Raw genomic sequence first — 24633 nt, forward strand, 5'->3', positions numbered from 1 at the left:
TGAAGGGTGGTGATGAGGCACTTCTTCCTTTGGCTGTTTTTGAGGTTCAGATGTCCTTTATCCAGGGTGTTCAGCTTTGTCAGCACTGTGGTGGCTCTTCTTGGGGGGGTAGGCTACCTCCAGGGAGGCAGGAAGGGAAGAGACCTGTGGCTGGATGCGGCACTGCTGGGTTTTGAGCTGGTTGGAGGGTTGCTGTAGAGAAATTTTTGGGGTACTGCAGAGGCGGGTGGGCAAGTCTGGATGGGGAACATCTATGGCCCGGTTTGGTTTTTCCTAGAAAAACAATACTGGTGGAGATCAGAGTGCTGGGGCCGGCATGGAGCGGGTGGAGGGGTTGTCCCCAGGGACTGGATATGTGACCGTGGCCGGGGGACACCAGCCTCTGCTATCCTGGTGTGGTGTGAGACAAATGGGTGCCCAACACAGGAGCTCCCTGTAATGACCTGCCCTTGGACCCACTGTGGCTGGTCCTGCCACACCCAACATCCATCCCCACTCCTCACCTCCCAGCTCTGTACCATCCCAGTCCCCACCGCAGGCTGGCCCTGCCCGCCATCCCTTCTTACCGGGGCTGGAAGTGGGGTCGCTGGGGCCTGGCCAAATCCAACATCTGCAGGAGACTTGCTAAATCCCCACCTGAGTCATGGTTCTGGCGCAGGGCGTCCCTGCAGCTCAGGCCCGCGCACAGGGCAGGGCTGGCTGGGGTGGGGCGTGGGATGAGCATCCCACCCCTTTGGGGATGGGAGGTCACAGCAGAGCCTGAACCCCATGTGGCAAAAGTTGGGGGGTTCCAGAGCCTCCCAGATCTAGCTGGATGCTGATCCTGCACCTTTCCATGGGGAGGCAAGACCCTAGATGGGGTTGCTGTCACCCTTTGTCCCCCAGGAGGGTGGGCATCTTGTGGGGTACATCCTTCTTAGTGGGGTCAAATCCTGCCCCACTTATCTAGGGCTGATGCTGCCCAGGAGGGTGAGCCAGGCTGTGCAGAGGCGGAGAGCCAAATGGGCCAGGCCAGAGCTGTTAAATCCATTGCTGGAGCTGCCGGCGGGCTGCTGCTCCCCCCGCCGTGGCTGGATCCGTCTCCTGGCTGGGCTCTGCAGGGAGGGGAGCCGCTGGCTCTCCTCTCGCCTTCGCCAGCTGACTAAAGCTGAAAGAATCTGCTTCCCCCTCCCCATCCCGCCCCTCTCCATCGCTCTCCATTCCAGCCGCGGCAAGGTAAAGGCTTGGTGGAGCGCGCATTTTGGGGGGCAGTGGGGACCTGGCTGGGCTACATGGGGATCCATAAGGAGTGTTCTTCCCCTTGCTTCTGGTAATTCCCCATGGGAGAAATGCTGGAGCATCTACGGGTTTGGCTAGACATTTCGGCTGGAGGGTGGCTGCTCCCAGGGCAGAGTCTGTCCTCTGACCTGGTATTTGGGGTTGTGATGTAGCAGGGTGATGGGATTTGGTCCCATTGGGACTGGGAACCAGGCAGGGCTAAGATGCAGGGAGAGAGGGGTGGGCTGGTGGAAGCTCAGTCCCTTCTCTTCCCCCTTTAAACTGTCCTTAAAGTCAAAACCTGCTGGAGTGCGTGTGTGGGACTGGGGCTGTCCCCGGGCAGCCTTGCTGGAGCGGGGAGCTCTTGGCCTGCCCTCATGCAGACTGCCTGCAGCTGTGCAATTGGGGCAAAAAATTAGAAGTCAGAGAAGCAAGCAAACTTCAGAGGTTTTGGGAGGATGCTGACTTGGTGTGCACTGCCATGTGGGAGCAGACGAGGTTGTGAGTCAGTGGGCTGGCTAGAAGTGCTGCTCTCATCCCCTGCCGTCATCTGTGGGGATGTGGGAAACGCACGATTTGGGGGATTAGAGTGGAGGGAGCCTCGCATTTTGCCGATTACACTGAATCAATCGAGGAGTGGAGGCTTGAGCACAGGTTCAAGCAGGGGCCCGAACGTGGGGTGGACTCACTGTTACCTGGACCAGCGAATTGACAGCACCATCCCAGCACAGGTTTTGCCTGGGAATGGAGCAGCATGAGGGCAGGCAGCTCCAGGGCGGGTGGAGTCTGTGCCGTGCCTCCTGCCATGGGACAGGGCGGCATGTGCCATCCTGAAACCAGTGCTGGTGCATCCACGCTGTGCCATGGTGCTGGGTGGGCAGCGAGGGGGGGTTGTGAAAACAGGTTGGGTTTGGCACTGGAAGGGTCGGTGGCTTGGCCACAGCAGATTTCCACTCCTCTTCGGCTGCGTATTTATTTAAGATGGAGAAACTCAAGTCTCCAGCAAGACATTTGGGTTTGCAGACCCAGCTGGGTTACAGCATCATCATGTGTGGCCCGAAAGGACATCCTCACCCCGAATGTGTCACCGCTTTTGGGGGACAGGTGTGATGCGTGCACTCAGGAGCTGAGCAAGGCTGGGGGTCTGGAGCTGGGGGGGTCGTCCAGTGGGGTGATGCTCAGCACGCGGTGCGGGGTGAGTGGGCTGTCCAGCTTGTCGGTCCGTCCGTCTGTCTGTCGTGCCTAGGAAACAGTTAACCCGGCGCAGCCCTGCCTGTGGAGGAAGTAGTTAATATGCATCGCTAGGAGCTGTCTGTCTGGCTGTCCTCCCTCCACGGCTGTCCCGGCACCTCGCTGGGGTTAACCCGGGCGGGGGCTTAGGCTGGGGCGGCCCCCCGCCGCCTTGCTGCTTCTGCCCTTCCCCTCCCACTAGTCCCTGTGTGGTCTGGGGCGGAGGGGAGCACAGCCGTACCTCCAGCCTCCAGCCCATCTCCTGCCTCTGCCGCCTTCCTCTCCTCCATCCTCCCCTCCGGCACCCGGTGCCCCGGGGGTACCCCGCATCCGAGCCCCTCCGGCGCCCCGCAGCCCTCGGGGTGCCCCTCTCGCTGGCCCCGTGGGACATGGCGCTGGCGAGGGAGTAGCTCCCTTTGCCAGAGGGAAAGCAAAGCGAAAGGGACAAACGCCAACCAAAGCCAGCTCCGGGCCGTCGGCTCCTGTCCTGGACGGATACACGGAGCCGGCTGCGGACGCCGTTTGAGCTGCCACCGCAGCGGGTCCCCTGGAAGGCTCTGGGGCTGGAAGGGGCAAAGGAAAGGGATATTGGCTGCCCGCTTGTTCTCTTCACCTGGGATCTTTTCTTCCCGGTCCCCTTTGGTAAGTCCTGACTTTGCTTTTATTTGAGCCAGAGGGGATGAGGGTAAGGGCTGGGGGTGGGTGGGGAATTCATGGCTGTGGTGACTCACAGCTCAGGGGCTGGGGTTACTTCTTGCCATCATATTTGGGCACAGGATAAAACCAGAGCTGGGAAGGGGGCTGAGCTCTTCCCCATGGGACTCAGCCCTCATCCTTCACTCTACAAAGGGTCCTGGGACCCCAGGATCTTCCCTGCCAGCTGATGCTCCAGAGATGCCCTGAGGCCCGGGCTCTGGGTGGTGGGGCATGAAGGCAGCAGGTGGGATGCTGCTGGGGACAGGACAAGGGGAGACCTGGTGGTGCCCCAGCCTTTTCCTCTGCACTGGTGCAGAGCCCCAGCCAGGATTTATGCTGGTGCATGATGCTGTACGGTGCACCCCACTGGGCATGAGGCAGATGGCTGGGATTTTGGGGATGCAAGCTGACCCCCCTTCCCATTGTCACAAGTGCCCTGGACCAGTTTTTCTCCTGGGTGTAGCCGCATGGTGCTGGGGAGGGAGAGGGCAGAGTATTGCCCTGCCAGGGCAGTGAGCCTGGCCGCAGTGGTGGGACCAGACTGGGCACAGTGCTTCCCCCAGCTGCCTCGATACAGCTGGAGCAGATAGAGCTGGAGCAGAGCTGCGTCTGGGGCTGAGCCCTGGGCAAACCCAGCCCACGCTGGGATGGCACAGCCTGGCAGGCTGGAGCTGCTCTGACCTTCAGGGACAAAATCTGACCTTGCTGGGACCTGCAAACACTTTGCAAACTGGGACCTTGGAGCCTGCTGCTTTGGGGATGGCTGCTTCAGTTAAGGCAGCCTGTCCCTCCTTCCCTTTGTCTTTTTTTGGGGGATTTTATTCACCTTCTCAGGTGAAAGTCATGTGAGTGATGGCATAGCCGAGGGGTGGTGGAGGGGGCCTGAGAGTGGTGGGGAACAGCAGAATTTGGCTCTTGGTGTCAGAGCCCAGGGAATGTTTGGGGATAAGGACAGGGTGGACAGTCAGAGCTGGGGCAGAGGAGCCATGGGATGAGGGCTTGGCTGACGGTGGAGGTGTCATGATGCCATCCTTGCTTACTACCCTGGTACTGCTCTTAGAGTGGGGGCCACCAGACCCCCCATGTCCCCGCCTGGCTGGAGCATCTGGGGAAGGTGGGGTGGGATGGGGCACTCGGGGCTTTCTGGCTTTTCTGTGAACTGCGTCGTGCCCCATCCTGACCCTGCTTCAAGACTTTTCTACCAGCCATGGGGCAGTACCCAGGCCACAGTCTAATTAAAGCCTTTCCCATCTATTTTCTCCCTTGGTGCCACGTGCTTTCATTTATATTTATTTAGTCCCTTTCTCTTTCTATTCCCCTGCCCTATTTATCCCAGCCCCCATCCTGGCTCTTGCCCTGTTTCCTGGACAGGCCGGCACCCATCGCTGCCATCAGACAGGAGGGCTGGGCCTTTTCCTCAGCTCCAGGCAATGTCTCAGCCTCTCTGGCATTGATGCTGTCCCTGGACATGCTGCTTTTTCCTTTCTGCCTCCACGGGATGAGATTCCCTCCCTCTTTCCCCTGTTTCCCTGGTACGGGAGGTGTTGTGGAGTCAAACACTCCCGGTTCCTGGCTACACTAGCTGGTTGAAGGAGCCCTGAGACTCTCAGAGAATTTGTGGACCCCATCCTCATCCTTTCCTGCACGGAGTGCCCAGAGAGGACCCTCCTGTACAGTCCTGGGGCATCTCCAATGCAAGGGGAGCTTGGGGCTTGGCTGTGTCCTTAGGATGCTGCCGATGGGGATTTGAGAGTAGAAAATGAGTGGTGAGGAGGGGACCCTGACTTGATAAGACTCATGCTGGGTATTACTGCCCTCCTCTTTTACAGTGAGGGGGATTGGTGGTGCAGGAGCTGCTGGGGCACGGGTGTGGTGGCGTGGGACTGGTTAAGCCGTCCCTGCTCAGGGCTGGCTTTCGGAAGTGTTTTGCTTGCAGATAGGAGCGCTCTGATTTCACACTATCGCGTTAGGGCCGTCTTCCGTTCCTGAGTCAGCCGCCTGGCTCCCTGCCAAGGAAGAGTCATTTTTTCCTCCAAAAGAAAGTGTTTAATGCTGCTCGTGGGCCCTTCCAGGAAACCTCGGCAGGGAGCTGGAAAAACAAAGAGTCTGAAGCCTGGCCGGTGCTGCACACACTCTGGCAGTGGGGGACACGGCCTGAGGGCTGTCCGCATTGCTGTCTTGGTGACTGACATCCCTCTGTGCCCCCAAAATCTGGCTGCCCCATTTGGAAAGGTTTAAAGGGTGCAGCTGGTGGTGGTGTTGGGGATGCTGGGGGTTGTGGGAGGAGAGGGCTTGGAGCTGGGGTGCAGGGTTGCTGGTGGTGATGCTGCTGTGCCCTGACTGCCTCCCAGCCTTTTGGGGCTGTGGGGTGGAGCCAGCTGCTCACACCGACCTTGAATCGTGGTGCCAGGGTGCTCGGCACCTCCTGGGGAGGAGATGCTGCATGTTTGGGGTTGGGCAGAGGTACTGCCTGCGAGGGAGCTTCAGGGCAGTGAGGAATGATTTGAGGCAGATCCACCTGGCCTGAGAGAGGGAAGGGGAAGGACAGAAAGGGTGGGAGTCTGTGTGTAGCCAGGGAAGAAAATGTCAGGGATGGGCAGCTGGCTGGGTCTTTGCATCATCTGGGAGGGAGAGAGGGCAGAGAGAGGGAAGATGGGTCCGTGGTTCATCTGTCCTTCACCCGTGGGCTGAGTACATTCATCCAGCTGGAGATACACAGAGCTACAAGGCCAGATCCTTACTGCCTCAGCCCATCCTCCTACGGGCTGTGGTGCATCTCCCCCACCTCCTTGTTCGCCTCCCTGGTGCTATGTGGCCCTTTGAGGTCGGGTGAGCCCTGTGGAGCAATGATGGCTGACTGTGTGGGCAGCCCCAGCCCTTGCCTGCCGTGGAGGGGAGTTGCCAGGAAGGATGCCTAGAACCAGGGTGGGGATATTTGGTGAATCCCAGTGGAGCAGGCGGTGCTTGCAGGGCAGGGCTGGACAGCATGCAGGGCGGGAGGCCGTAGGTGCATGGGGATGGGGGGGGTCTGGCTCCGGTGTCTCTGCATGGTGGCGCCCGTGGGATTGCGGAGGGTGCTGAGGAGACAGTGATGCTGGTTGTTAAGCATTCCGGCGGCATGGAAGAGATCGAAACCACCGGCTAATGGGACCCATTAGCTCCATGCAGAAAGCCAGCAATTGATCTGGGGTCTCGTGTTCGTTTCTCCCCTTGCAGAGGTTGGGCACACACAAGGGCCCCTGGACGGGAGCCTCTACGCTAAAGTGAAGAAGAAAGACTCCCTCCACGGCAGCACTGGTGCTGTCAACGCCACCCGCCTCCCCCTCTCAGCAGCGCCCAACCACGTTGAGCACACGCTCTCGGTGAGCAGCGACTCAGGCAACTCCACCGCCTCCACCAAGACCGACCGGACCGATGAGCCGGGGGTGCCCAGGGCGCCTGGTGGCCAGGCGGTGCTGAGCCCCGAGGAGAAGCGGGAGCTGGATCGTCTGCTTGTTGGCTTTGGCTTGGAGAGCGCACCACCCATGCACAACCACGTGCCCAGCTCTGTACCGGCGCGCCTGCCCACCATGCTGGGCCGCCACGTGGTGCCAGCTCAGGTGCACGTCAATGGGAATGCCGCGGCGCTGGTGGCTGAACGGGAGACAGATATCTTGGACGACGAGCTGCCCAACCAGGATGAGCACAGTGTGGGCAGCCTGGGCACACTCTCCTCCTTGGATGGCACCACTGCCAGCGAGGCCGGCTACCAGGAGGCACCCCGGGTGGGCAGTCTCTCCTCCCTGCCCAATGGCCCCTCGAGCTGCAATGGGGCTGAGAAGCTGCCGAAGGAGGGGCTGTACGACGGTGAGCCACTCTCCAACGGTGGCTACCCCTACAACAACCAGAACGCCCTGATGGGCCACCACGTCCGTGACCCGCTGCCTCCCTTGCGGCCCTCAGCATCTGCTCAGGAGCACCTGGCTGGTTACCCGCAGCGCCCGCCGGGATCCCACACCTTGGGCTGGCTCCAGCCCCAGCCACTGCCTGGCTCCCAGCCCTACCTGTATGGCTATGACCCCCCTGGCACCTACCGCTCCCGGTCTTTCCCAGCGGTGGACACGGCCAAGTACGATGCGACCCCGGCACTGCCCCAGGCCCCGGCTCGCAGCACCAGCAGCCGGGAGGCTGTGCAAAGGGGCTTGAATTCCTGGCAGCAGCAAGGAGGGAGCCGGCCGCCTTCCCGGCTGCAGGAGGGCAGTGTGGAGAGCCACAGCCCCAGTGTCTCCAGCTGCAGCCCCCAGCCCAGCCCACTGCAGCCGGTGCCCCCACACAGCCACAGCATGCCTGAATTTCCCCGGGCACCCTCCCGCCGGGAGATCGAGCAGTCCATTGAAGCCCTCGATGTCCTCATGCTGGACCTCGCGCCTGCCGTCCACAAGTCACAGAGTGTGCCTGCCACCTCCCGCCAGGACAAGCCGGTGGGACCCCTGCTCTCCTCCCTCTCGGCCCAGCCCATTGCTGGCATCTACAGCCGGCCAGCTCCGCAGGTGGCCCAGCCAAGGTCATTCAGCACCTCTGTGAGCCCCGTGGTCTCTGAGCCCGGGGGCAAAGGCTATTCTCCTGGAGAGCCAGACTACGGGGTGCATGAGTACCAGGAAACGTATTCGCCGTACAGCTACCAGCCAGCACCAGTGCCGGAGCCGAGGAGCTACAGCCATGCCTCACCTGGAACACCGATGGGCATCCTCCCACTCAGCACTTCCTACAGCCCCGTCGGGTCTCAGCAGCTCCTTGTCTCCTCCCCACCTTCCCCCACCGTCCCAGCACAAACCCAGACGCCCTTCAAGGGACCAGAGAGCTATGAAGACCTGTCGAGGTCAGCAGAAGAGCCCTTGAATCTGGAGGGCCTGGTGGCCCACAGGGTGGCAGGTAGGATGCTTTGATTCCTCGGGGGGACGGGGGGGACCACATGTCCCAAGAAGCCGGAGCCTGCGGGGTTGGTATGCATGGTGGAGCCGGGGACGGGAGATGCAGCGACTACTCATCCGTGCTGGATCTGGGTTTGGGACTGAGCCACCCGCCGTGGGGGCACACCGGGCAGGGGGGCAGCCTGTGCCACTCTCCTTTGCTGAGACCGTCTTTGCCATCTGAGACCGTCAGCATCACCCAGAGGTGGGGAGAAGGGGTGGCCGAGGGGGTTGGCCCCCGCCCCCATCCTCACCCCTTTGGGATATGAGGCTGGTCTGTCACCTGCAGCAGGGCCGCTCACTGGATCCTGGAGGAATTTCTGCCCTTTGGGGAGAATATGGCCATGTTTGGGAAGGTGTTTTCATCTCTGGCTGAGGTGTCCTGCCTGGACCCCACTTTAGACAAGATGCTGTCCCTGCCTGGAGTGTGCTCTGGTATAAGGTCCCAGCAGAGCATTTGCCTTGTGTTTAATGTAGCTGGGCTGCTCCCTCATTTCAGGCCCTGCTTACCCCCTGGGAGTGCTGGGTCTGGTGCTCAGACCTCCTCCCCAGGCAGCTGGGGTGCTGCTGGAGTAGGGGACAGGCTGCAGGCTGGCAGCATTTCTGCCCAGCCAGTTTGGCCTGGGGTTGTCTGAAGCTGGCCCTGGCCTCGGGGCAGCGGTCGGGGCTGGGAAGGCATTTCCCAGCCCTGCCAACAGGGTTTGGTGCAGTGCTTGGCTGGGCGCAGCACTGGATGTTGGTGCCATGGCTGGATGAAGGCATTTGTTCTGTGCCACAGAGGGGAAACTGTGTCCTCCAGTTCCCTGCCCTCCTGTAGCTCCGGCTTGGGGGCTTTGGGGATGCAGAGGGACCCAGCCTCCCAGGAGGAAGGTGCCATGGCCTTGTGGCAGCTCAGTGCCCTCCCTCCCTGCTGCTTCAGCTGCAGTTGTTGAGTTGCGGAGTGACATTTGGGAAGGGTTTGGGGTTGCGGCCGGGCTGGGGGCCAGCTTGTGATGCTGGGGCTTGGCAGCTCCGTCCCTTCCAGCTCTGCGCTCAGTCCAGAAACTCGCCTGGCATTAGAGGGAGGGGGAAAAGGCCTGGCTGGAAAAATCCAACAGCACCAACCTCCCAGTCACGGGGGCTGAGTCACTGCGGCACCAAGGGAGGTTGGGGGCAAGAAGGGTGCCAGCAGCAGGGAGAGGGACAGAGGGGGTTGCAGAGGTGTTGGGGGAACTTTGCATCTATCTGAACCTGACCTCGGTGGTGCAGGCCAGATCCACAGAGGGTCCCAGGGCTTGGCACACAGATGCCCAAACCATGCTGTATGTCTGGACTGAATATTATAAGGAGCAGATGCCTCCCCAAAAACATGGAGGGGAAAATATAGGGTGGAAAAGAGCAGAGTCCTCAGGAGAGGAGGAACAGTTTTTGGAGTGGGTAGGAAATGAATGTTTGATGGTCCCTACCGAAAAATCCGTCCCCCCCAACCCTGGGATCAGGTTCTCAAGGCTGGGCTGGGGTCACTCTCATCCCCCTGCAGCCACTGGGCTTCCTGGGGGGGGAGAGGCGTCCTGGGGTCGTCCCAAGCCTGTGGCCACCTGTCCCTGCTGGAGCTGGGCCGTCTATGCTGAGGCAGGGACAGTGCTGGTGGGCAGCCTGACCTCCGGCGGGAACAAGGTGTCCTGAAGCCAGTGCTGGGAGGGGACAGCCGATGGGGATGGTGGGGCACGGATGGGTTTGTTTACATTCCCTGCTGCTATAAATTGCCTGCGTGTCCCAGCAGAGCAACGAGGAGCATCTCACACCTCCTCCATGGCCTGCAGGGGAGTGCTTCTGTTCCCACTTCCCACTGGTGATGGAGGGAAAGAGATGGAACAGGGCAGCACTGGCATCCCTAGCACCTCCCTGCAGAGAGGAGCCGGTCCTGCCATCCTTCAAGTCCCCTTCATCTCCCAGTGAGGTGTCTGGGGTCATCCCTTCTTGTCCCAGCCCTGGGCATCCCCTGATGGAAGGGATCTGCACAGGGCCATTCCCAAGGTGATAGTGATGGGACGTTTGTGGCGTTGCACAAGGCCATGTGTGGCTGGGAGCCACCACTGATTTCCCATATGGGTTTAAGTGGTGCCTGAAGACAGGCAATTTGGGTGATGGGGAAGCAGCTCCAAGCATGGTCTGAGCTCCCTCGGACCCCCCAGGTGACCCCAGGCTCATCTGTTGGAGCCCAACTAATATTTTCTCTTGTTTTCTCTCTCTCTCTCCCTATTGTATCTTGTGACATTTGTCCTGTCTGCCCCTTCCTTTCCCCATGGGGAACCGTGTCTGTCCCGTGTGACTTTCCCCCCTCCTTGCGCTCCCTGTCCTGGTACGCTGGCAGAGTACAACGCCAAGCTCAGGGACCTCAACAAGAGCACCAAAGCCCCCCGTCCTTCTCTGAACCAGCAACGGTCCTTCTCCTCCGGTTTGTTCATTCCACCTCCCTCCTTTCTTGTCCTCCAGCCTTCCCCATCCATCCTTCTTCCCTCTTGTCCATTCCTCCATCACATCCTTTCTTCCTTTTCCCTTCTCTCTCCTCCCTCCTTCCACCCCTCCCTTCTTCCTCCCCTATCCTTGCATGCTGAGTGCTCTGTGTGTTGCATGGATGTGGGATGGAGGGAGGCTTGGGAGAACCTCCCCATGCAGAACTGATCCCCTTTCTCAGCAGAGTAACGCTCAGGGCCCACCTTGACCTCCTCTGGTCATGGAGGAGCCCCTGGCCCTGGGTACAGACTCCCCTGTCCACACTTGGTTTTGCATCTCATCCAAGCCTGGCACTGCTCTCTGGTGGGGTTTCACTGCTGGCCTAGGTGCTTACACCAGCCCCTCTGAGCTTTGTCCTGGATGTGGCTCACTCCTCGGGGAGACAAGGGCTGGGGTGCAGCTCCACAGATCCCAGGTTCAGCCAGTTCCTGGCCCAGCAGGGTCTCACCTGCTTCAGCCAGGGGTTCCCAGTGGGTCTGTTTGCAGCCACAGAATGTGAGTTGCTGAGGCTGGGGTTTAGGCGATGTGACTTGTGCTCCCTGGAGGTGAGTCTGCCCTGGGTGACAGGTGCTGGGGACCTACTTGGTGCTTGGTTTGCACCCACTTGTCCTGGGGTGAGCAGCAGGAAGGGTATGGAGAGGGGCTGGGAACAAAGAGTGGGCTGGGGAGTCACCAGCTTTCTGGATGACCTTTCTCTCTCTGCTGGCACCTCGGGTTTCTCCCCAGGAGGACCGAAGAGGTTTGAACCCTCCCATTCCTCAGCACAGAGTAAGGTATTTTGTCATGCCCGTTTGCAGTGATCAGGCTGGGAGGTGGGGAGCAGTAGATGTGTCTGTGCCTGGTGGGACAGGGTGAGTTGGGCTCTGGTGGAGAGCGGTACATGGCAACATCTGCTGCTGTTCCTTGTGCAATCAGGGAGCAAGTTTGCATCTCTCTTTTCTCTGGGCGTTGTGTATCCCAGTCTGGCTTTAACTGCTGGGTGCCACATCCCGAGGGCCATAGGATGCTGCTTTGCCTTCTCACCTTGGGGGTGTTGCCCAGCTCCTGTCTGGCAGTAGCTCCAACATCTCATGCCCAAAAAGCACTGCCTCCTGATTTGGCCCCAAAACCCAGCTTCCCAGCCGCAAAACCACCTGGGTTTAAATCCCTCCTGTTTCCTCCTTGCCTGGCTGTTGTGCTCCTGCCTTTCCCCAGTCCTAGAGCTGTGCTGAGTCCAAGGGCAGGACCTTGCTGGGGGAGAGTTGCTGTCAGGTTAGGGAGTTAAATGGGCAATAGAAAGGGTAGTAGTGCCAGAGGTGGTGGAGGCTGGGGTGGGGAGCGGGGTGCAGGCTGCTGTTCCCTCCCTGTGGTTGGGACTCCCTCCCTCCTGCAGCTGAGCTGGGCATCCCTTGGGGGGCCGGTGGAAGTACTGTGGCTAAGGGAGGCTGTATGTCTGCCAAGGGGGCACAGCGAGCTGGGGAAAGGAGAGTTTGTTTTTCAAGTGTAGTTTCCAGCCCATAAATCACCCAGGGGGTTGGGGGAGCCGTGCTCAGAGCCTGGGTTTCCTCCAGGCTTTGCTCTGGGCAGCCTGTGAAGTTTCCCACTCTTTGCTCCCTAACAATGAGTCCCTTTTTTCCCTTCTCCTCCCTCCCCTCCCCATGGCCCCGGCTGCTCTCCATGTCTGGGGGGTGGAGCAGCCAAAGCCCAGTGAGCTCCTGGGTGTCCCAATGGGCCAGATCCAGCACCCTGCAGCTGGGTGACATGCAGGGAGTCCCACGCTGCAAATGTGGGATGTGCACTGACAGCAGGGTCCTAGCGAGCTGCTGTTTGTGCTTCCCAAATGGAAAACAAAGCAAGGCAGGCATGCATGACTCAAGGAGCCAGTCCCTGCCTCTTTGCAGTGCTTGGTTGGTGCAGCTCACTTTGGGATGGGCCAAGGGATGCTCCTGGTAATGCTCCTACAGCGTGCAGGACACCCCATGGCACACAAGGTGGAAAGACAAACAGAAAATATAAGATTTTACTTTGTTTTTCCCCCAAAATTTGTTTCTCCCTGGGCTCACAACTCAGGGCTTCATTCCCTTCAAGTGAAGAGCAGGGCAGAAGATACAGGGTGGCTCTATGCGATGCTGCCCATGCCTGCAGGGTAGCTTCCTAGGGACCCTCTCCTCCCTCCCGCTCCTCCACAGGCCTTTTTCATGGCTGTCCCCCGCGCCGGCGAGCACCTGCAGAAGGGATCGGGAGTTGGGTTTCAAAGCTGCTCTTAGTGGAATTTTCCAGGCCGCCTCCGCGGCTGGAGCCGGCCCCGTTGGCTCATGTCCCCTGCCTTGCAGCCTGGCCGCCTCTCCCCCTGAGCTGCGATTTTATTGTTGTTGCCATTCACTGGGCTGATTATTTAGAAATGCACCCCGGCCACCTCCCTCCCTCCCGTGCTCCCAGCCCTCTCCCGGGGCCAGGGCCGGGGAAGCTCTGGTGTGGGTGCCAGGGCGGTGAAGAGGGGAGGTCAGCGGGCGTGAGGCGTGGGTCCCGCGTGGAGCCCCAGGGAGTGAGGGGAAGCAGCTGATGGCTGGTTTTCCTCCGCCAGCCCGTGGGAAAGGAGTTGGTGTTTGAAAAGTGCATTTCCTGGAGCGTGATGCTGGCCTCTTCCCCCCCACCCCCCCACCCCCCTCTTCTACCACCCCCCCCAGCGTGCTGGCCAAGGGGAGCGAGAGTGCTCCCTGCCTCTGTGGGAAAGGTGGAGGGGGTGGTCCTGTCACCTGTGCTAGTAGTGGGTCTGAGAGCAGAGGTCACCCCACTGCCGTGTGGGTCCCTGGGAAGAATGGGATTCCTGCAGGGCTCCGAGCGGCGCCAGTGGTGCTCTGTGCAGTTGCCCTGCACTGAACCTGGCACTATCATCTGTGAGCCCTAATTAACCTCTTCATCAGGCAAGTTGGAGTGGAGAGTGTGTTTGGGTGCTGGGAGAGTTGGGGTCACACCTCTCATCCCAGCGCCTCATGACCACTTGCCCTGTGCTGGCTTTGTCCCTGTTTCTGGGCTTTATCGCAGCCTGTAGGGATCGCAGTGGGATCTACCAGACCCCGACAGCCTGGAGAAACACATTCTCCCACAGTGACTTGCTTGCTCCTTCTCCCCAGGCTGTAGTCACTGGTGGCTCATGGTTCTGGGGTCTGGAAAGGAGGTTTGGGGGGAGATGGAGAGGAGATGCCAGTCACCCGTTTTAGGAAGGCTTTGTGCTGGGAGTAGGAGATCAGCAGTGGTTTGTTGGGGTTCCCTGCACCATCCCTCTGTTGGAGTCCTTCCTTTGGACCTGATGCTCCCTCTGCCTTGGGGATTCAAAAAACCAGGCTTTTTCTGCCACTGTGGTTGAAGCCACATCTGGCTGTGGGAGCAGGGATGCAGCTGCCCTGGTGCTGGGGATTTGGCCTTTTCCCACCGTGATGCTGTTGGGAGGTCCAGATCCTTGGAGCTCTGCAGGGCTGTGCTGGCTGGGCTGCTCAGAGGATGCTCATGCCCCTTGCACCCACTGCTGGGGGTTGTCGTCCCTGAGCCCAAGTCTCGTGATGCTTGGGAGGGCTGGTGCAGCAATCCAGCCAGTAGCCACAACTCTGCATTGCTTTATTGCTTGTCCCCAGGCCACTGCTGTAGGGTGTATCTGCCTCAGCTCAAAACTGTTGATGCTGGTCCAGGGGTTAGATGCAGGTGAGTGCTGAAGCTGCCATCTCGGCTGGGCAGAGCTCCCTCCATGGCACATGGCCCTGGGGACACCTCTCAGATCAGCCCAGAGCATCTCCTGCTGGTCCTCATCTTGGCCAGCAGCTCCTCACCCGCCTCCCACCCTGTGCTTGCCCCACAGGGGTGCAGTCCCGGGAGAAGCCCCCAGAGGAGAGCGCTGTGCCTGCCCGCAAGCGGACCCCCAGCAACAGCCACTATGAGAAGAGCTCGCCGGAGCCTAGTTCACCCCGCAGCCCCACCATCCTCTCGCCTGAGGTGGTCAGCACCATTGCGGCCAACCCTGGAGGGAGGCCCAAAGAGGTGTGCTGGGATCGGGGGGTGCTTGCGTGGGTAGGTGGCTGATAGGGGGTAGACACCTCTGGGGAGGGAGAAGGCTTGGTTGGCATCTGCAGCACCCTGGAGGGCTGGGGGTCAATGATGCTCTCTGTGGTGGTGGTTAGCAGGGAGGAGGTGAAAACCTTCCCTTTGCCCCCTCTGCTCCTTCCTTGGGGTATGCTGGAGGTTTGTGCCCATCATAAGGATGGGACTGACCCTTTCTCCTGTCCTCCCCAGCCTCACCTCCACAGCTACAAAGAAGCCTTTGAAGAGATGGAGGGTGCCTCCCCCACCAGCCCACCCTCCAGCGGCGGTGAGATTTCTCCCCCCACCCCAGCCTTCCCCGTCTCACCACAACCCCCTTACTCCAGTCCCTGTAAGTGCTGCGGCTCCGGGAGGCGGAGGGGCTTGGTAGGCCAGAAATTTGTCAAGGGTCAGACAGCTCTGGTCTCCAGACACCCACTGCCATGTTAATCACTCTTTCTCTCCATCCTCCTTTCCTCCACATCTCGCCGCTTTGCACTGCCACCAGCATCCCATGCTCAGCACCCTCCTGTTGGCTTTTTCTCGCCCTTACTGGGTGTTTCTTGCATGGGATCCCAAGGCAGGATAAATAGAGAAGCAGGGTCCGAAAGACAGCATCCTTTCACTCTGTTCTGGTTCTGCATCTCCCCATCTTTCCTACCAGCATGGCAAGAAGGGCAGCAAGACTGCAGTAGCAAGCGAGTGGAGGGAAGGCAGGAGGGACTGAAGAATAGGAGGGGACTCAGAGCAGACTCTCACACACCATACCACTTCTCACTGTTTCCAGGGCAGGAGGGGGAAATGGCTGGGAGATGCCAGCTGTTTGCATGCAGCTTGTCTCGGCTCCTCCAGTGCAGCATGCCTCCTTTCTGACTAACCCTGACTGCGCAGTCACAGTGGGTTTGTGTGGACTGGTGTGTGGCTGGCTCGAGCGATGAACCTGATGAGCAGCCTCACGTCGGCACAGCATGACTCAGGCTGGACCAGTGCAACGGAGCAGCTGGTCAACTGGGAAACCGATCAAAACGACAGCAGCCCCCTACCTCCTCCAAAACATTTTTGAGGGATCAAGGCTGATGGATGCTTTAGGGCTGGGGATGCTCAGGCTGGGCCCAGCCCCCTCTGATGCCACGTCCTGCCCCCCATAGCTCAGCCGATGGGGCTCGAGACTGTTTTCTCCTGCACCGTTGCTGTTTCTCCCCTGCAACCCACTGATGTTTGAGCCCCATCTCGTGGGATGCAGTGACTGGAGTGTGGGAGCATCCCCAGGGCACTTGGCAGCTTGGGAATGGCCCTGTTGTTCTGGGGCACTGGAGAGCTTGTTCCAGAGGCAGCAGCTCCCTGGCTGTGGGACAGTGGCTCGTTTTGCGGGATGAGTCACTCGAAGAGGTGACGGGAACAGCCTGACTGGGGACGTGGCCCGGAGGCAATGCTTTTTGTCACACGCCAGCCCGGGAGGCCTGGGAAGTTTGAAGCTGCAGCTTGCAGGCTTCGCCAAAGTGACCCCCGGGATACGGGAGCAGTTCCTCTCCACGGGGAGAGGTTGGTCCCGGGGGAATTCCCAGGCCAGGGAGGGACCCTACCCTGCTGCTTGTCAGCCAGCGGAGGTGCGAGCTGACATTGCGGCTTGTGGCTGACAAGATTTGGGGAAATTGGACACCCGCTGGGGAAGGCGCTGCCGTCTTGGTTTCCCAGGGACTCGCTGCTTGGCTGCTGCAGCCCCAGGCTGCCGGGGGACCCGGCATCAGGGCAAAGGTCTGGCTTTCCTCTGGAGCTCCCACCACCCGCCGCCTCCCGGCCTCGCTGTGGGCCCGTGCCTGCACTGACCGTCAGGGACATTCAGATGCTGCTGGAGGAATGTGCCCTCCGGGCCCTCCTGCTGGAGATGAGGCCAGGAGGTCCCCCCTGGTGTGGGAAAATGCAGCACTGGGGAAATGGGCCAAACCCAGGGGGCAGGAGGGAAGAGGAGGCACATTCAGCTCAGGGAGGTCTGCCCTGCCCCGTAAAACCCTGCCACCCCACACTGCTGGTGCATCCATACCATAGCCATATGTACATATGCAGCTTCTCCTGGTATGTACGTATGGGCACAGGGGTACAGACCTCATGTGTGCATTTCCACCCCTGGGGGAACATGCTCTGTGTGAACATCCTCACCCACCCATCAAGCTGGTCTAGAGGGTGGGAGGGTTTTGGCAGTCCTGCTGTCCTTTTCATGGGGATGATGACTGCTCAGGGACAGCCTGGTCCCAGCTCAGCCAGACGTGGGCATCAGCAGAGGGGGGCTGAGGTTTGGGAGAGCTGTGTTGGGGGGATGGCAGCTCGCACAGGGGCAATGAAAGAGGCTTCATGCCTGTATGGTGGGACCATTTGCTTACAGAGACAGCGCTTGGAGATGGGGTCTGGGACTGCCCTGGTGGGAGTTGCCCCCTTTTTCCGTCCTGCCAGCCCCGCGATGGGGCAGGCTGCTTGTTTTCAGGTGCCTCCTGCCCTGTGCCCTCTCCCAAAATGGAGAGGAGGATTGGGGCCCTTCCCTGAGGTGCTGCTTCATCCGTGGCATCTCCTCTTCCCAGCAGCCTGCCATTGCAGCGGGTGGGTGGGGTGGGTCAGGGGGCTCTGAACCCCTGGGCAGTTACAGCCTTTCTGAAGTTTTACCTCCAACCCCTCCACTAATGCTTGTGTGCCCTGTTCTGACAGTGCGTTCTCCCCCCGGCCTGGCCAAGACCCCACTCTCAGCACTGGGGCTGAAACCCCACAACCCGGCTGAGATCCTGCTGCATCCGGTGGGAGGTGAGTGTGGGCACTGGGGCTGCGGGCGGTTTGTGTGTGGAGGCATCTGTGGGGATACCCTTGGAAGGGCCCCCTGGCTGGGAAAGGTACTTCTGCATCCCTTTTGGGCCCAGGTGGCCTTGGGGTCCTTGTCACCTCTTGTGGGGACTCTGGGACTGTGTGAGGATGGGGGGATGTGGTACGGCTCTGGGGGGGCCTCAGCCCAGCAGGGTCTTCAGTGGTGGAGGCTGGAAAACCCCACGGTCCTGCCTCCTGGCCAGCGCTGTGTTTTTCCCTCCCTCCGTCCCTTCTCCCCAGCACAGCTGGAAAGGGTTTGCTCTCTGGGAGTCGAGCCTGTCAGCCAGAACAGTATCCAGAGCCCTCTCTATCCTGGAGAGTGGTCCTTGGGTGCAAAGGCCCTGCTGTCCTGGGGATGCACCCCAGAGCAGTCTGCCAAGCCAGACCTCACTGCTCCCCAGCACCCAGGGCCCCTTCCTGGGCCATCTCAGGGCTGAGTGCAACCTCCCCAAAACCTGGCTGAGCCTGGGGGGCATGGCCTGGCTGAGCCCACCCAGCGAGACCCTTCTCGTTCTGACCCCAAGGGAGAACTGATGCTTTTTTTGCCCTTGCTGGGCTTTTCGGAGCAATACTTTGTGGTGGCTCCCTGCTGGGCTGTTCCCTCTTCCCCACCTGCAACCAGCCTCCTGGGTTTTAGACATCATCTCTGGAATACCCTGGTGGACCCTGGGGGTGTCTGAGGCTGGGTGTCCCGTTTGGGGCACAGTGTCGGGGAGGTGTGGCGTTCTGCTTTGTGCTCTGTGTGTCCCTCCCTGAGCAAGGCAAAGCTGCTTAACTCTGATTTCTTTTTCTTTCTGTCTCGCACCTCCCTTCTTCCTCCTCTTCCTGCTCCCATTGCTCCCCTGCTCCTTCATCTCTCAGAGCTAGAAGGGGAGGCGGGTGGTGACTCTGAAGAAGGTAAGAAAGGCTTTTCTTTCTCTGTCTCCTCCCTGCTCATCCCCGCTGTCGGAACTGTTGCTCAGAGCAGGCTCCAACTGTCTGTGCCAGCAGCCTTCCCTCGCACTGTCCCTCAGGGATGTAGGAGCCTGAGTCTTGCCCATCCTGCTCCCTTTCGAGGAAGGGAGCATTGTGCCTTGTGTTGTGTTGGATTCCCTGATGTCCAAATTGGACCTGGAGGTCTGTCAACGTTGGGTATCAGTCATCCATAGGGGCTGAGAGCTCTTTGTCAGTGTGTGCTGACCCATGCCAGTGTGTCACCCATGCCAGAGGGTGCTGGGGATGCTGGCATGCTGTGGCAAGCCTTGTATGAGCCTTGTGGGGGGAGCTGGGAGAAGCAGTCCCGGTTTGGGGCTCCTGCCTTCCTGATCTGGCTTTGCCACTGCTGTTTGGAGCAAAAATAAACCAAAGTGCAGCACAAAAGGTCAGCAGGCGCAGAGGCCACCAGTGGGCTGCTGGCTCAGCTGGCTGGGCAGCAGCACAGCGCCGGCAGCCGGTGTGCATCTTCTGCTGGCTGGGAGTCTGCTCAGATTCCGCCCCCGTCTTCTGTCCCTGTGCTGCACCTCTTTGGGGATGCCAAGGATGGGGCTGAGCTGGGATGTCAGCTCAGGAGTGGCTGTGCTGATGGAGGAGGCACTGCAGGCTCTGGGGTGGCATGTCTCCTGGGGGGACAGAGGCTTCAGGAGTGGCTGTGGTTCCCTGGAGTGCCACCTGCTATCTAACAGTGGTTGGGTGGTTTTGTTTTCTTTAATGAAACTTTGGGCCCTCGGGGCCAGGATGGGGAATTGTGTTCAGGATGGGTTTTGGAGAAAGGGTATCTCTTCTTGGCAAGTTTGTGATTCTTCCCGTGGTGCTGAGAGCTGTCAGAATTTCCCTCTGTGAGTTCCTCAAAATGTACATAACCCAAACCTGAACATTGTGTGATCTTGGAGAAAGTGCTTGAAGAAAACGTTCTGCTTCCAGAGCTGATTTTTCAGCGATGGCTTCTTGGTTACATTAAAGGAAGAAAAGCTGGGATAAAACCAGTTTTTTCCCTCTTAAGTCCCTGTTCCCCCCACCCCCCAGCTTTACCATTTCTGTCCAGCTTTAACTCTACAAAGATGTGAACGTCACCTCTCCTCTCTTTCCCACCAAACCCTCAGGAGCTCAAGCTGCGCTGCTTGTCTGTTCCTGTGGTGTTCAGGCCACTTGTGTTATGGCTGACTCGGAGCAAGGATGTCCAGTGACCCCACGCTGGCAAGGCAGATTGGCCACCGCCAGCCTCTTGCCCTTCTTCTTCCTCCTCTCTGATAACCTGAAGGTTTCTGGGGGTTTGAACCTGTAGTCCTAAGAAGGGACTGGTGTTTTGGCTAAACAAAACTTTGGCTTAGCACCCTCTGCACTCAGCTGCACACCCCACAAGGATCCCTGCCCTCCAGGCTCTGCTCAGCAGATCCCCGCCTGTGTGGCCGGACTGTGCCTGGGGCTAAGGGATGCTCTAGCAGCCCAGGAGCTCAGGTCCTGCCTGCCACCTCCGAGGAGGCTTTAAAACAGGCACAGTTGCAGTGCTGGGGATTTCTGGCTGGAGTGCAGTCCTGCTTGGATTTGGGATTCTCAAATGACTTTCCACCTCCCTGGTGACTCACAGCCTCTCTATTCTCCCACCATCTTCCCATCTCTGGAGCCTCTTCCAAGAAAAAAACAGGAGGCAAGATCAGATTTTTCAACCTAAAAAAATCCCGTCTGAAACTCCCACCTTTTTTTTCTTCTTTTTTTCCCCCATATTGAACCAAACGACTTGAACTCATGCCCATGGTGACACACCTCACTGTGGCACATGTGTGCTGTCCCCCCTCCCCAAGCCTGCCTCCATTCAGCCCCCACCTTTGCAGGAGGGGCTGGCATTTTTGCAGCCCTTTGGTCTTAACCTCTTGCAGGCTGACTCATATGTACAGTCTGGCTAATTTTAGTCTGGAGTGGGGAGCTGGGGGGAAACTGAGTAGCTGTGAAATTAATTTAATTACCTAAGTGGCGATGAGTTTCTCACAGCTGCCCTGGGTGTCCTTCTGGGCAGTGCCTCGACCCTGTCATGTGTCCTGCCTTGGATGCTGGTACCCAGCCCGTGTTAAGGTCCTTGGTCTGGTTTTGGCTCATATCTTCCCTAGGATGGTTGGGCAGGGCTGGGCAGGGAGATCAGCCCAAGGGATGAACTCCTCCTTCCCTGTGTGCAGGCGGATGGGGCACAGAGATGCTGTGGGGGAAGGAGTGGGACCTGTGACAGTCTTTTTCCTTGCAACTCCCTGGTCCGACACTGAACATGGAGCTGTGCATCGGCATTGCTGGCTGTGAGCAGGCTGGGTTGCTGGCAGCCTTAGCTGGAGCCTGGCTGTTATGACTAATAATAATAATAATAATGATAATGTTTGCCATGCTAATTACTGCTGCGGAGCTGCCTCAGGCATGGCCAGCATGGAGCCAGGGACCTGCAAGGGTGCCCAGCCCATAGTGTTTGATGCTGGTGGGTGTCACTTAGGGCGCTGTGCCCCAGCATGGAGTCAGTTGGTGGCACATGCCAGCTGAGGTGTAATGGCTGCAGGGGCACAGAGGGGTGGGACTGAAGCTGCAGCCCCTCCCTCCAGCACAGCTTTTGGTGGGGGGCCTGGGGGCTGTGGGGGCTATTGTAGGGATGGGGACCAGTCTGGATGGAGCAGGAGGCAGGGTGGAAAGGGAGGAGGAAGGGCTGGGTCTGGCAGCTGCCGTGGCTGGTAACGGCCAGCCCAGCCCGCTGCTTCTGGCACAGGACTGCTTGGTGGCTCCAAAGGAAAATTGCTTTTCTTGGTCGTGCTCACGGGCTCTGGTTTCAAGGCGGGCTGGGAGTGAGAGTGTTGGATGCTGCAGTGGAAATAGTTGGAGCTGCTCTCTGGTCTGCTGCTGGAGATGGCTGGCATAGGTGGGCCACACAGGGCAGGGACCACAGGGCATCGTCATCAGTCCCGTGTGAGTCAGCACAGGCTGGACAGTCACTGGCTCTATTTTTAGGGGCTGAGGATGAGCAGGGAGCACGACATGTGCTATTTGGCATCCTGGGTGGGGAGGGACGCTGACTCAGAGCAGGGCGGAGGGGCTATGGTGTGCAAAGGGACTGTGGTCCCATGTGCTGTGGCCCCCTCAGGGAAAGGGGTGAGCATGGCCCCCTGCCTGTGCACTGGCTGGGGTCTGCAGCATCTCTTGGAGTAATCTAAAGGCCCAGATGAGCCAGAGATGCTTTTGCACAAGCCCTGGGGAAAGAGGGACAGGGTAGGAATGTGCCACTGGAGAAGCTGAGCTCAAACATCTTCACTGGCTGAAACAGGGATACCTCCTTCCCATGCAAGCGGCAGGCTCATCCGTTTTCCCCTTTTTTTTTGCCACAGAGCCCAGGAGCTACGTCGAGTCGGTGGCACGCACGGCCACAACAGGCAGGGGAGGGAGCCTGCCCACCACCCAGCCTGCGGGCCTGGAGGTGCCTGCCAGGAATGGCACCTTCACCAACTCCTTCACTACCCCCAGCCCTGTCTCCACCAGCAGCCCCATTCACAGTGTGGACGGGTAAGGCAGTGGTGCAGGTCCCAGGGGCTGGTGCGGCTGGGGTCAGCGCCAGGTGCACAGGCTTGCTCCCACATTGAAGTTGCCTTTGCAAGGACCCCCATCTCCCCACACAGGGTTTGGGGGTCCTGGCCAACCATGTCACTCACTACCTTGAGAACACAAAGCTGAGTCACTGGTGGTCACTTTGTGGTCACTGCACCTAAGTAGCATCTTGCCAGAGGGAGAGGGAACCTCACAGGGAACCCCCTGGGGTGGGAGGAAGCATGGGGTCAATGCTAACCCCTAGCCCTGGGTTAGGCTGAGCATTGGTCCCCTGTGGTGCAATGGAGCCATTGTCCCTGTGTCATGTCCCACGCCAGCCTGTGAGGTGTCCTGCACCATCCCAGCCTGGCAAGGCTGGCAGAGAGGAGCGCATCAGGTGGTTTGCTGCAAGAGGAGCTGGTAAAAGGCTCTGTCTCCCAGAAAATCGTACCTTGAGAGGGAATTAGGATGCATGGTAGAACTAAAGCTGCCTCTGGTTGCTTTCATGCAGCTGGCAGGACCCATCCCACCATTGCCTCTGAAAGCTGAGCAGCTTGCTGCTGCTGTGCTTCAGTTTCCCTGTGCGCCACTCACAGAAGGGTGCTAGCCAGCAGCAGGAATGAGCAGTGGAGCTGAATCCTCCTTCTCATCTCTCCTCAGGGCCTCCCTCCGCAGCTACCCATCAGAGGGCAGCCCCCACAGCACAGTTACACCTTCCCATGCCTTGGCTGAGCCTGTTTGCCGGTCACCTGTCAGCTCGCAGACACCCTCTGCTAACAGCAGCTACCAGAACTCGTCTCCATCTTCCTTTGCAATGGTCCAAGGTGGGGTCCCGGGCTCAGCATATACCAGCCCCGACTATCCCGATGGCCGAGCCAGCCTCCAGCCAGACCCCCAAGCTCGGCCGCAGGCACAGGTCAATGTGGTGGGGGTCCATGTCCTGCCAGGGAGCCCCCGCACCCTGCACCGGACAGTGGCTACCAACACGCCATCCAGCCCCAGCTTCGGGCGAAGAGCCGTCAACCCCAGCGTAAGCGGCACTCCCGGCAGCCCTGGACTGGGCAGACACACTGTAGTGGCCCATGGCAACCTGGTGGCCCCACCAGGGAGCCCCAGCCTGGCCAGGCATCAAGCTGCGGCAGCCGTCCCCCCTGGCAGCCCCCTGTATGGCTACTCCAGCCCAGAGGAGAGGCGCCCAACACTGTCTCGGCAGAGCAGCTCCTCTGGTTACCAGCCTCCTTCCACGCCATCCTTCCCTGTCTCGCCGGCGTACTACCCTGGCACGAGCACGCCGCACTCCTCTTCCCCGGACTCGGCCGCCTACCGCCAGGGCAGCCCCACGCCACAGCCTGCACTGCCTGAGAAGCGGCGGATGTCGGCCGGGGACCGCTCCAACAGCCTCCCCAACTACGCCACCGTCAATGGCAAGGCATCCTCCCCCCTCTCCAGTGGCATGTCCAGCCCCAGCAGTGGGAGTGCTGTCACCTTCTCCCACACGCTGCCAGACTTCTCCAAGTTCTCCATGCCAGGTAAGGGATGCCCTTGGAGGTCTCTGCATCCCCCTGCCGTGCCCAGGACTCTCCCTTCCTCCTCCTTGCTGGCCGGCGGGGAAGGGGTTGCAGCCGTGTCCTGATTTACCCCTCCTGCACCATCTGCAAACTGACGGCACCGCTGGGGCTTGGGCCATTTCCTCCACTTTCTGGCAAATCCAAACAGGAAAAGCACCGAGCTGGCGTCACTGACGTAAACAGCACCCAGAGTTGTGTACAGGGAGATCAAAGCACCCGGAGGTGGCTTTTCTTTGCTGTGGGGATGTGCTGACCTCCCGGCCCCATTCCTGGCAGGCTTTACCCCGCTGGGACCCTGCTGGGGCACTGCCTCCTCACTTCAAATGGTGTGCCGTGCCCTGGGTGCCACTGTGCCTGGAATGCCTTCACTGGCTCCAGTTACTGGACACCTCGGTGACGCCAAGATTGGATTGATAGGACCAGGGGAATAAAGCCGTGGGGCCGCAGTGGCTCCTGGCTCTGGCTGCTGGGCTGGTTTTGCTGCCGAGCAGGCAGCCCTTTGTGGGCATGCTGGTGCCCGCCCTGGCCCTGTGACTCGCTGTGGCTGGGGACCCTTCCCAGCAGGGAAGCATGAGCAAATAAAACACATAACAATTAGTGAGACCCCTGCCTCTCCAGAGGTGACCAGATTGCAAAGGATTGTTAATATGTCTCCAGCAGAGATGCTGTCCAGCCCTCTGGCTTGTTTGATCAGTTGTTTTTGGAAGGCAGGTGGTTGGAAATGTTACCCAAGTGAAGTGACAAGTTTCATGGCCAGAGGACCGGGTCCCATCAGGGCTATGTTACTGATAGGCACTGAGCGAGGCAGGGTCGGGCTGGGGCTGCGTACGTAGCTTTTCCCAGGGTAGGTCAACCTGCCCAGTTCCTTTGCACAGGGCACAGGTAAGGGAAGGAATTTATTTTTACAGTGGACAAGCCAAATCTTAAATACTGGAGAGCAGTGAAGGTCTTCTGAAGTCAGAGGATTTCTCTACCACCCTCTGGACATCTCTCTTTCCTCCAACAGCTTTCATTTC

The 24633-nt window shown here is 59.6% G+C and overlaps 1 protein-coding gene across 7 annotated transcripts in view; it reads left to right on the plus strand.

Annotated features, from left to right (window-relative positions):
- The window catches only part of TNS1 (tensin 1), a 55082-nt gene that overhangs the window by 21292 nt on the left and 9157 nt on the right, over positions 1-24633 (plus strand). For 2 of the 7 annotated variants that reach the window (XM_056349269.1, XM_056349272.1), the window contains 7 exons: positions 6400-8094; positions 14461-14639; positions 14892-15030; positions 17376-17468; positions 18387-18422; positions 21854-22028; positions 22710-23578. In XM_056349269.1, the coding sequence (XP_056205244.1) occupies positions 6400-8094; positions 14461-14639; positions 14892-15030; positions 17376-17468; positions 18387-18422; positions 21854-22028; positions 22710-23578 (3186 nt within the window). The remainder of the gene's footprint in view (positions 1-6399; positions 8095-14460; positions 14640-14891; positions 15031-17375; positions 17469-18386; positions 18423-21853; positions 22029-22709; positions 23579-24633) is intronic. The other 5 variants (XM_056349273.1, XM_056349271.1, XM_056349274.1 and 2 more) reach the window with 5 other exon arrangements.

Source organism: Falco biarmicus, chromosome 8 (genome assembly GCF_023638135.1).
Source record: "Falco biarmicus isolate bFalBia1 chromosome 8, bFalBia1.pri, whole genome shotgun sequence".
NCBI classification, from domain to species: Eukaryota; Metazoa; Chordata; class Aves; order Falconiformes; family Falconidae; genus Falco; species Falco biarmicus.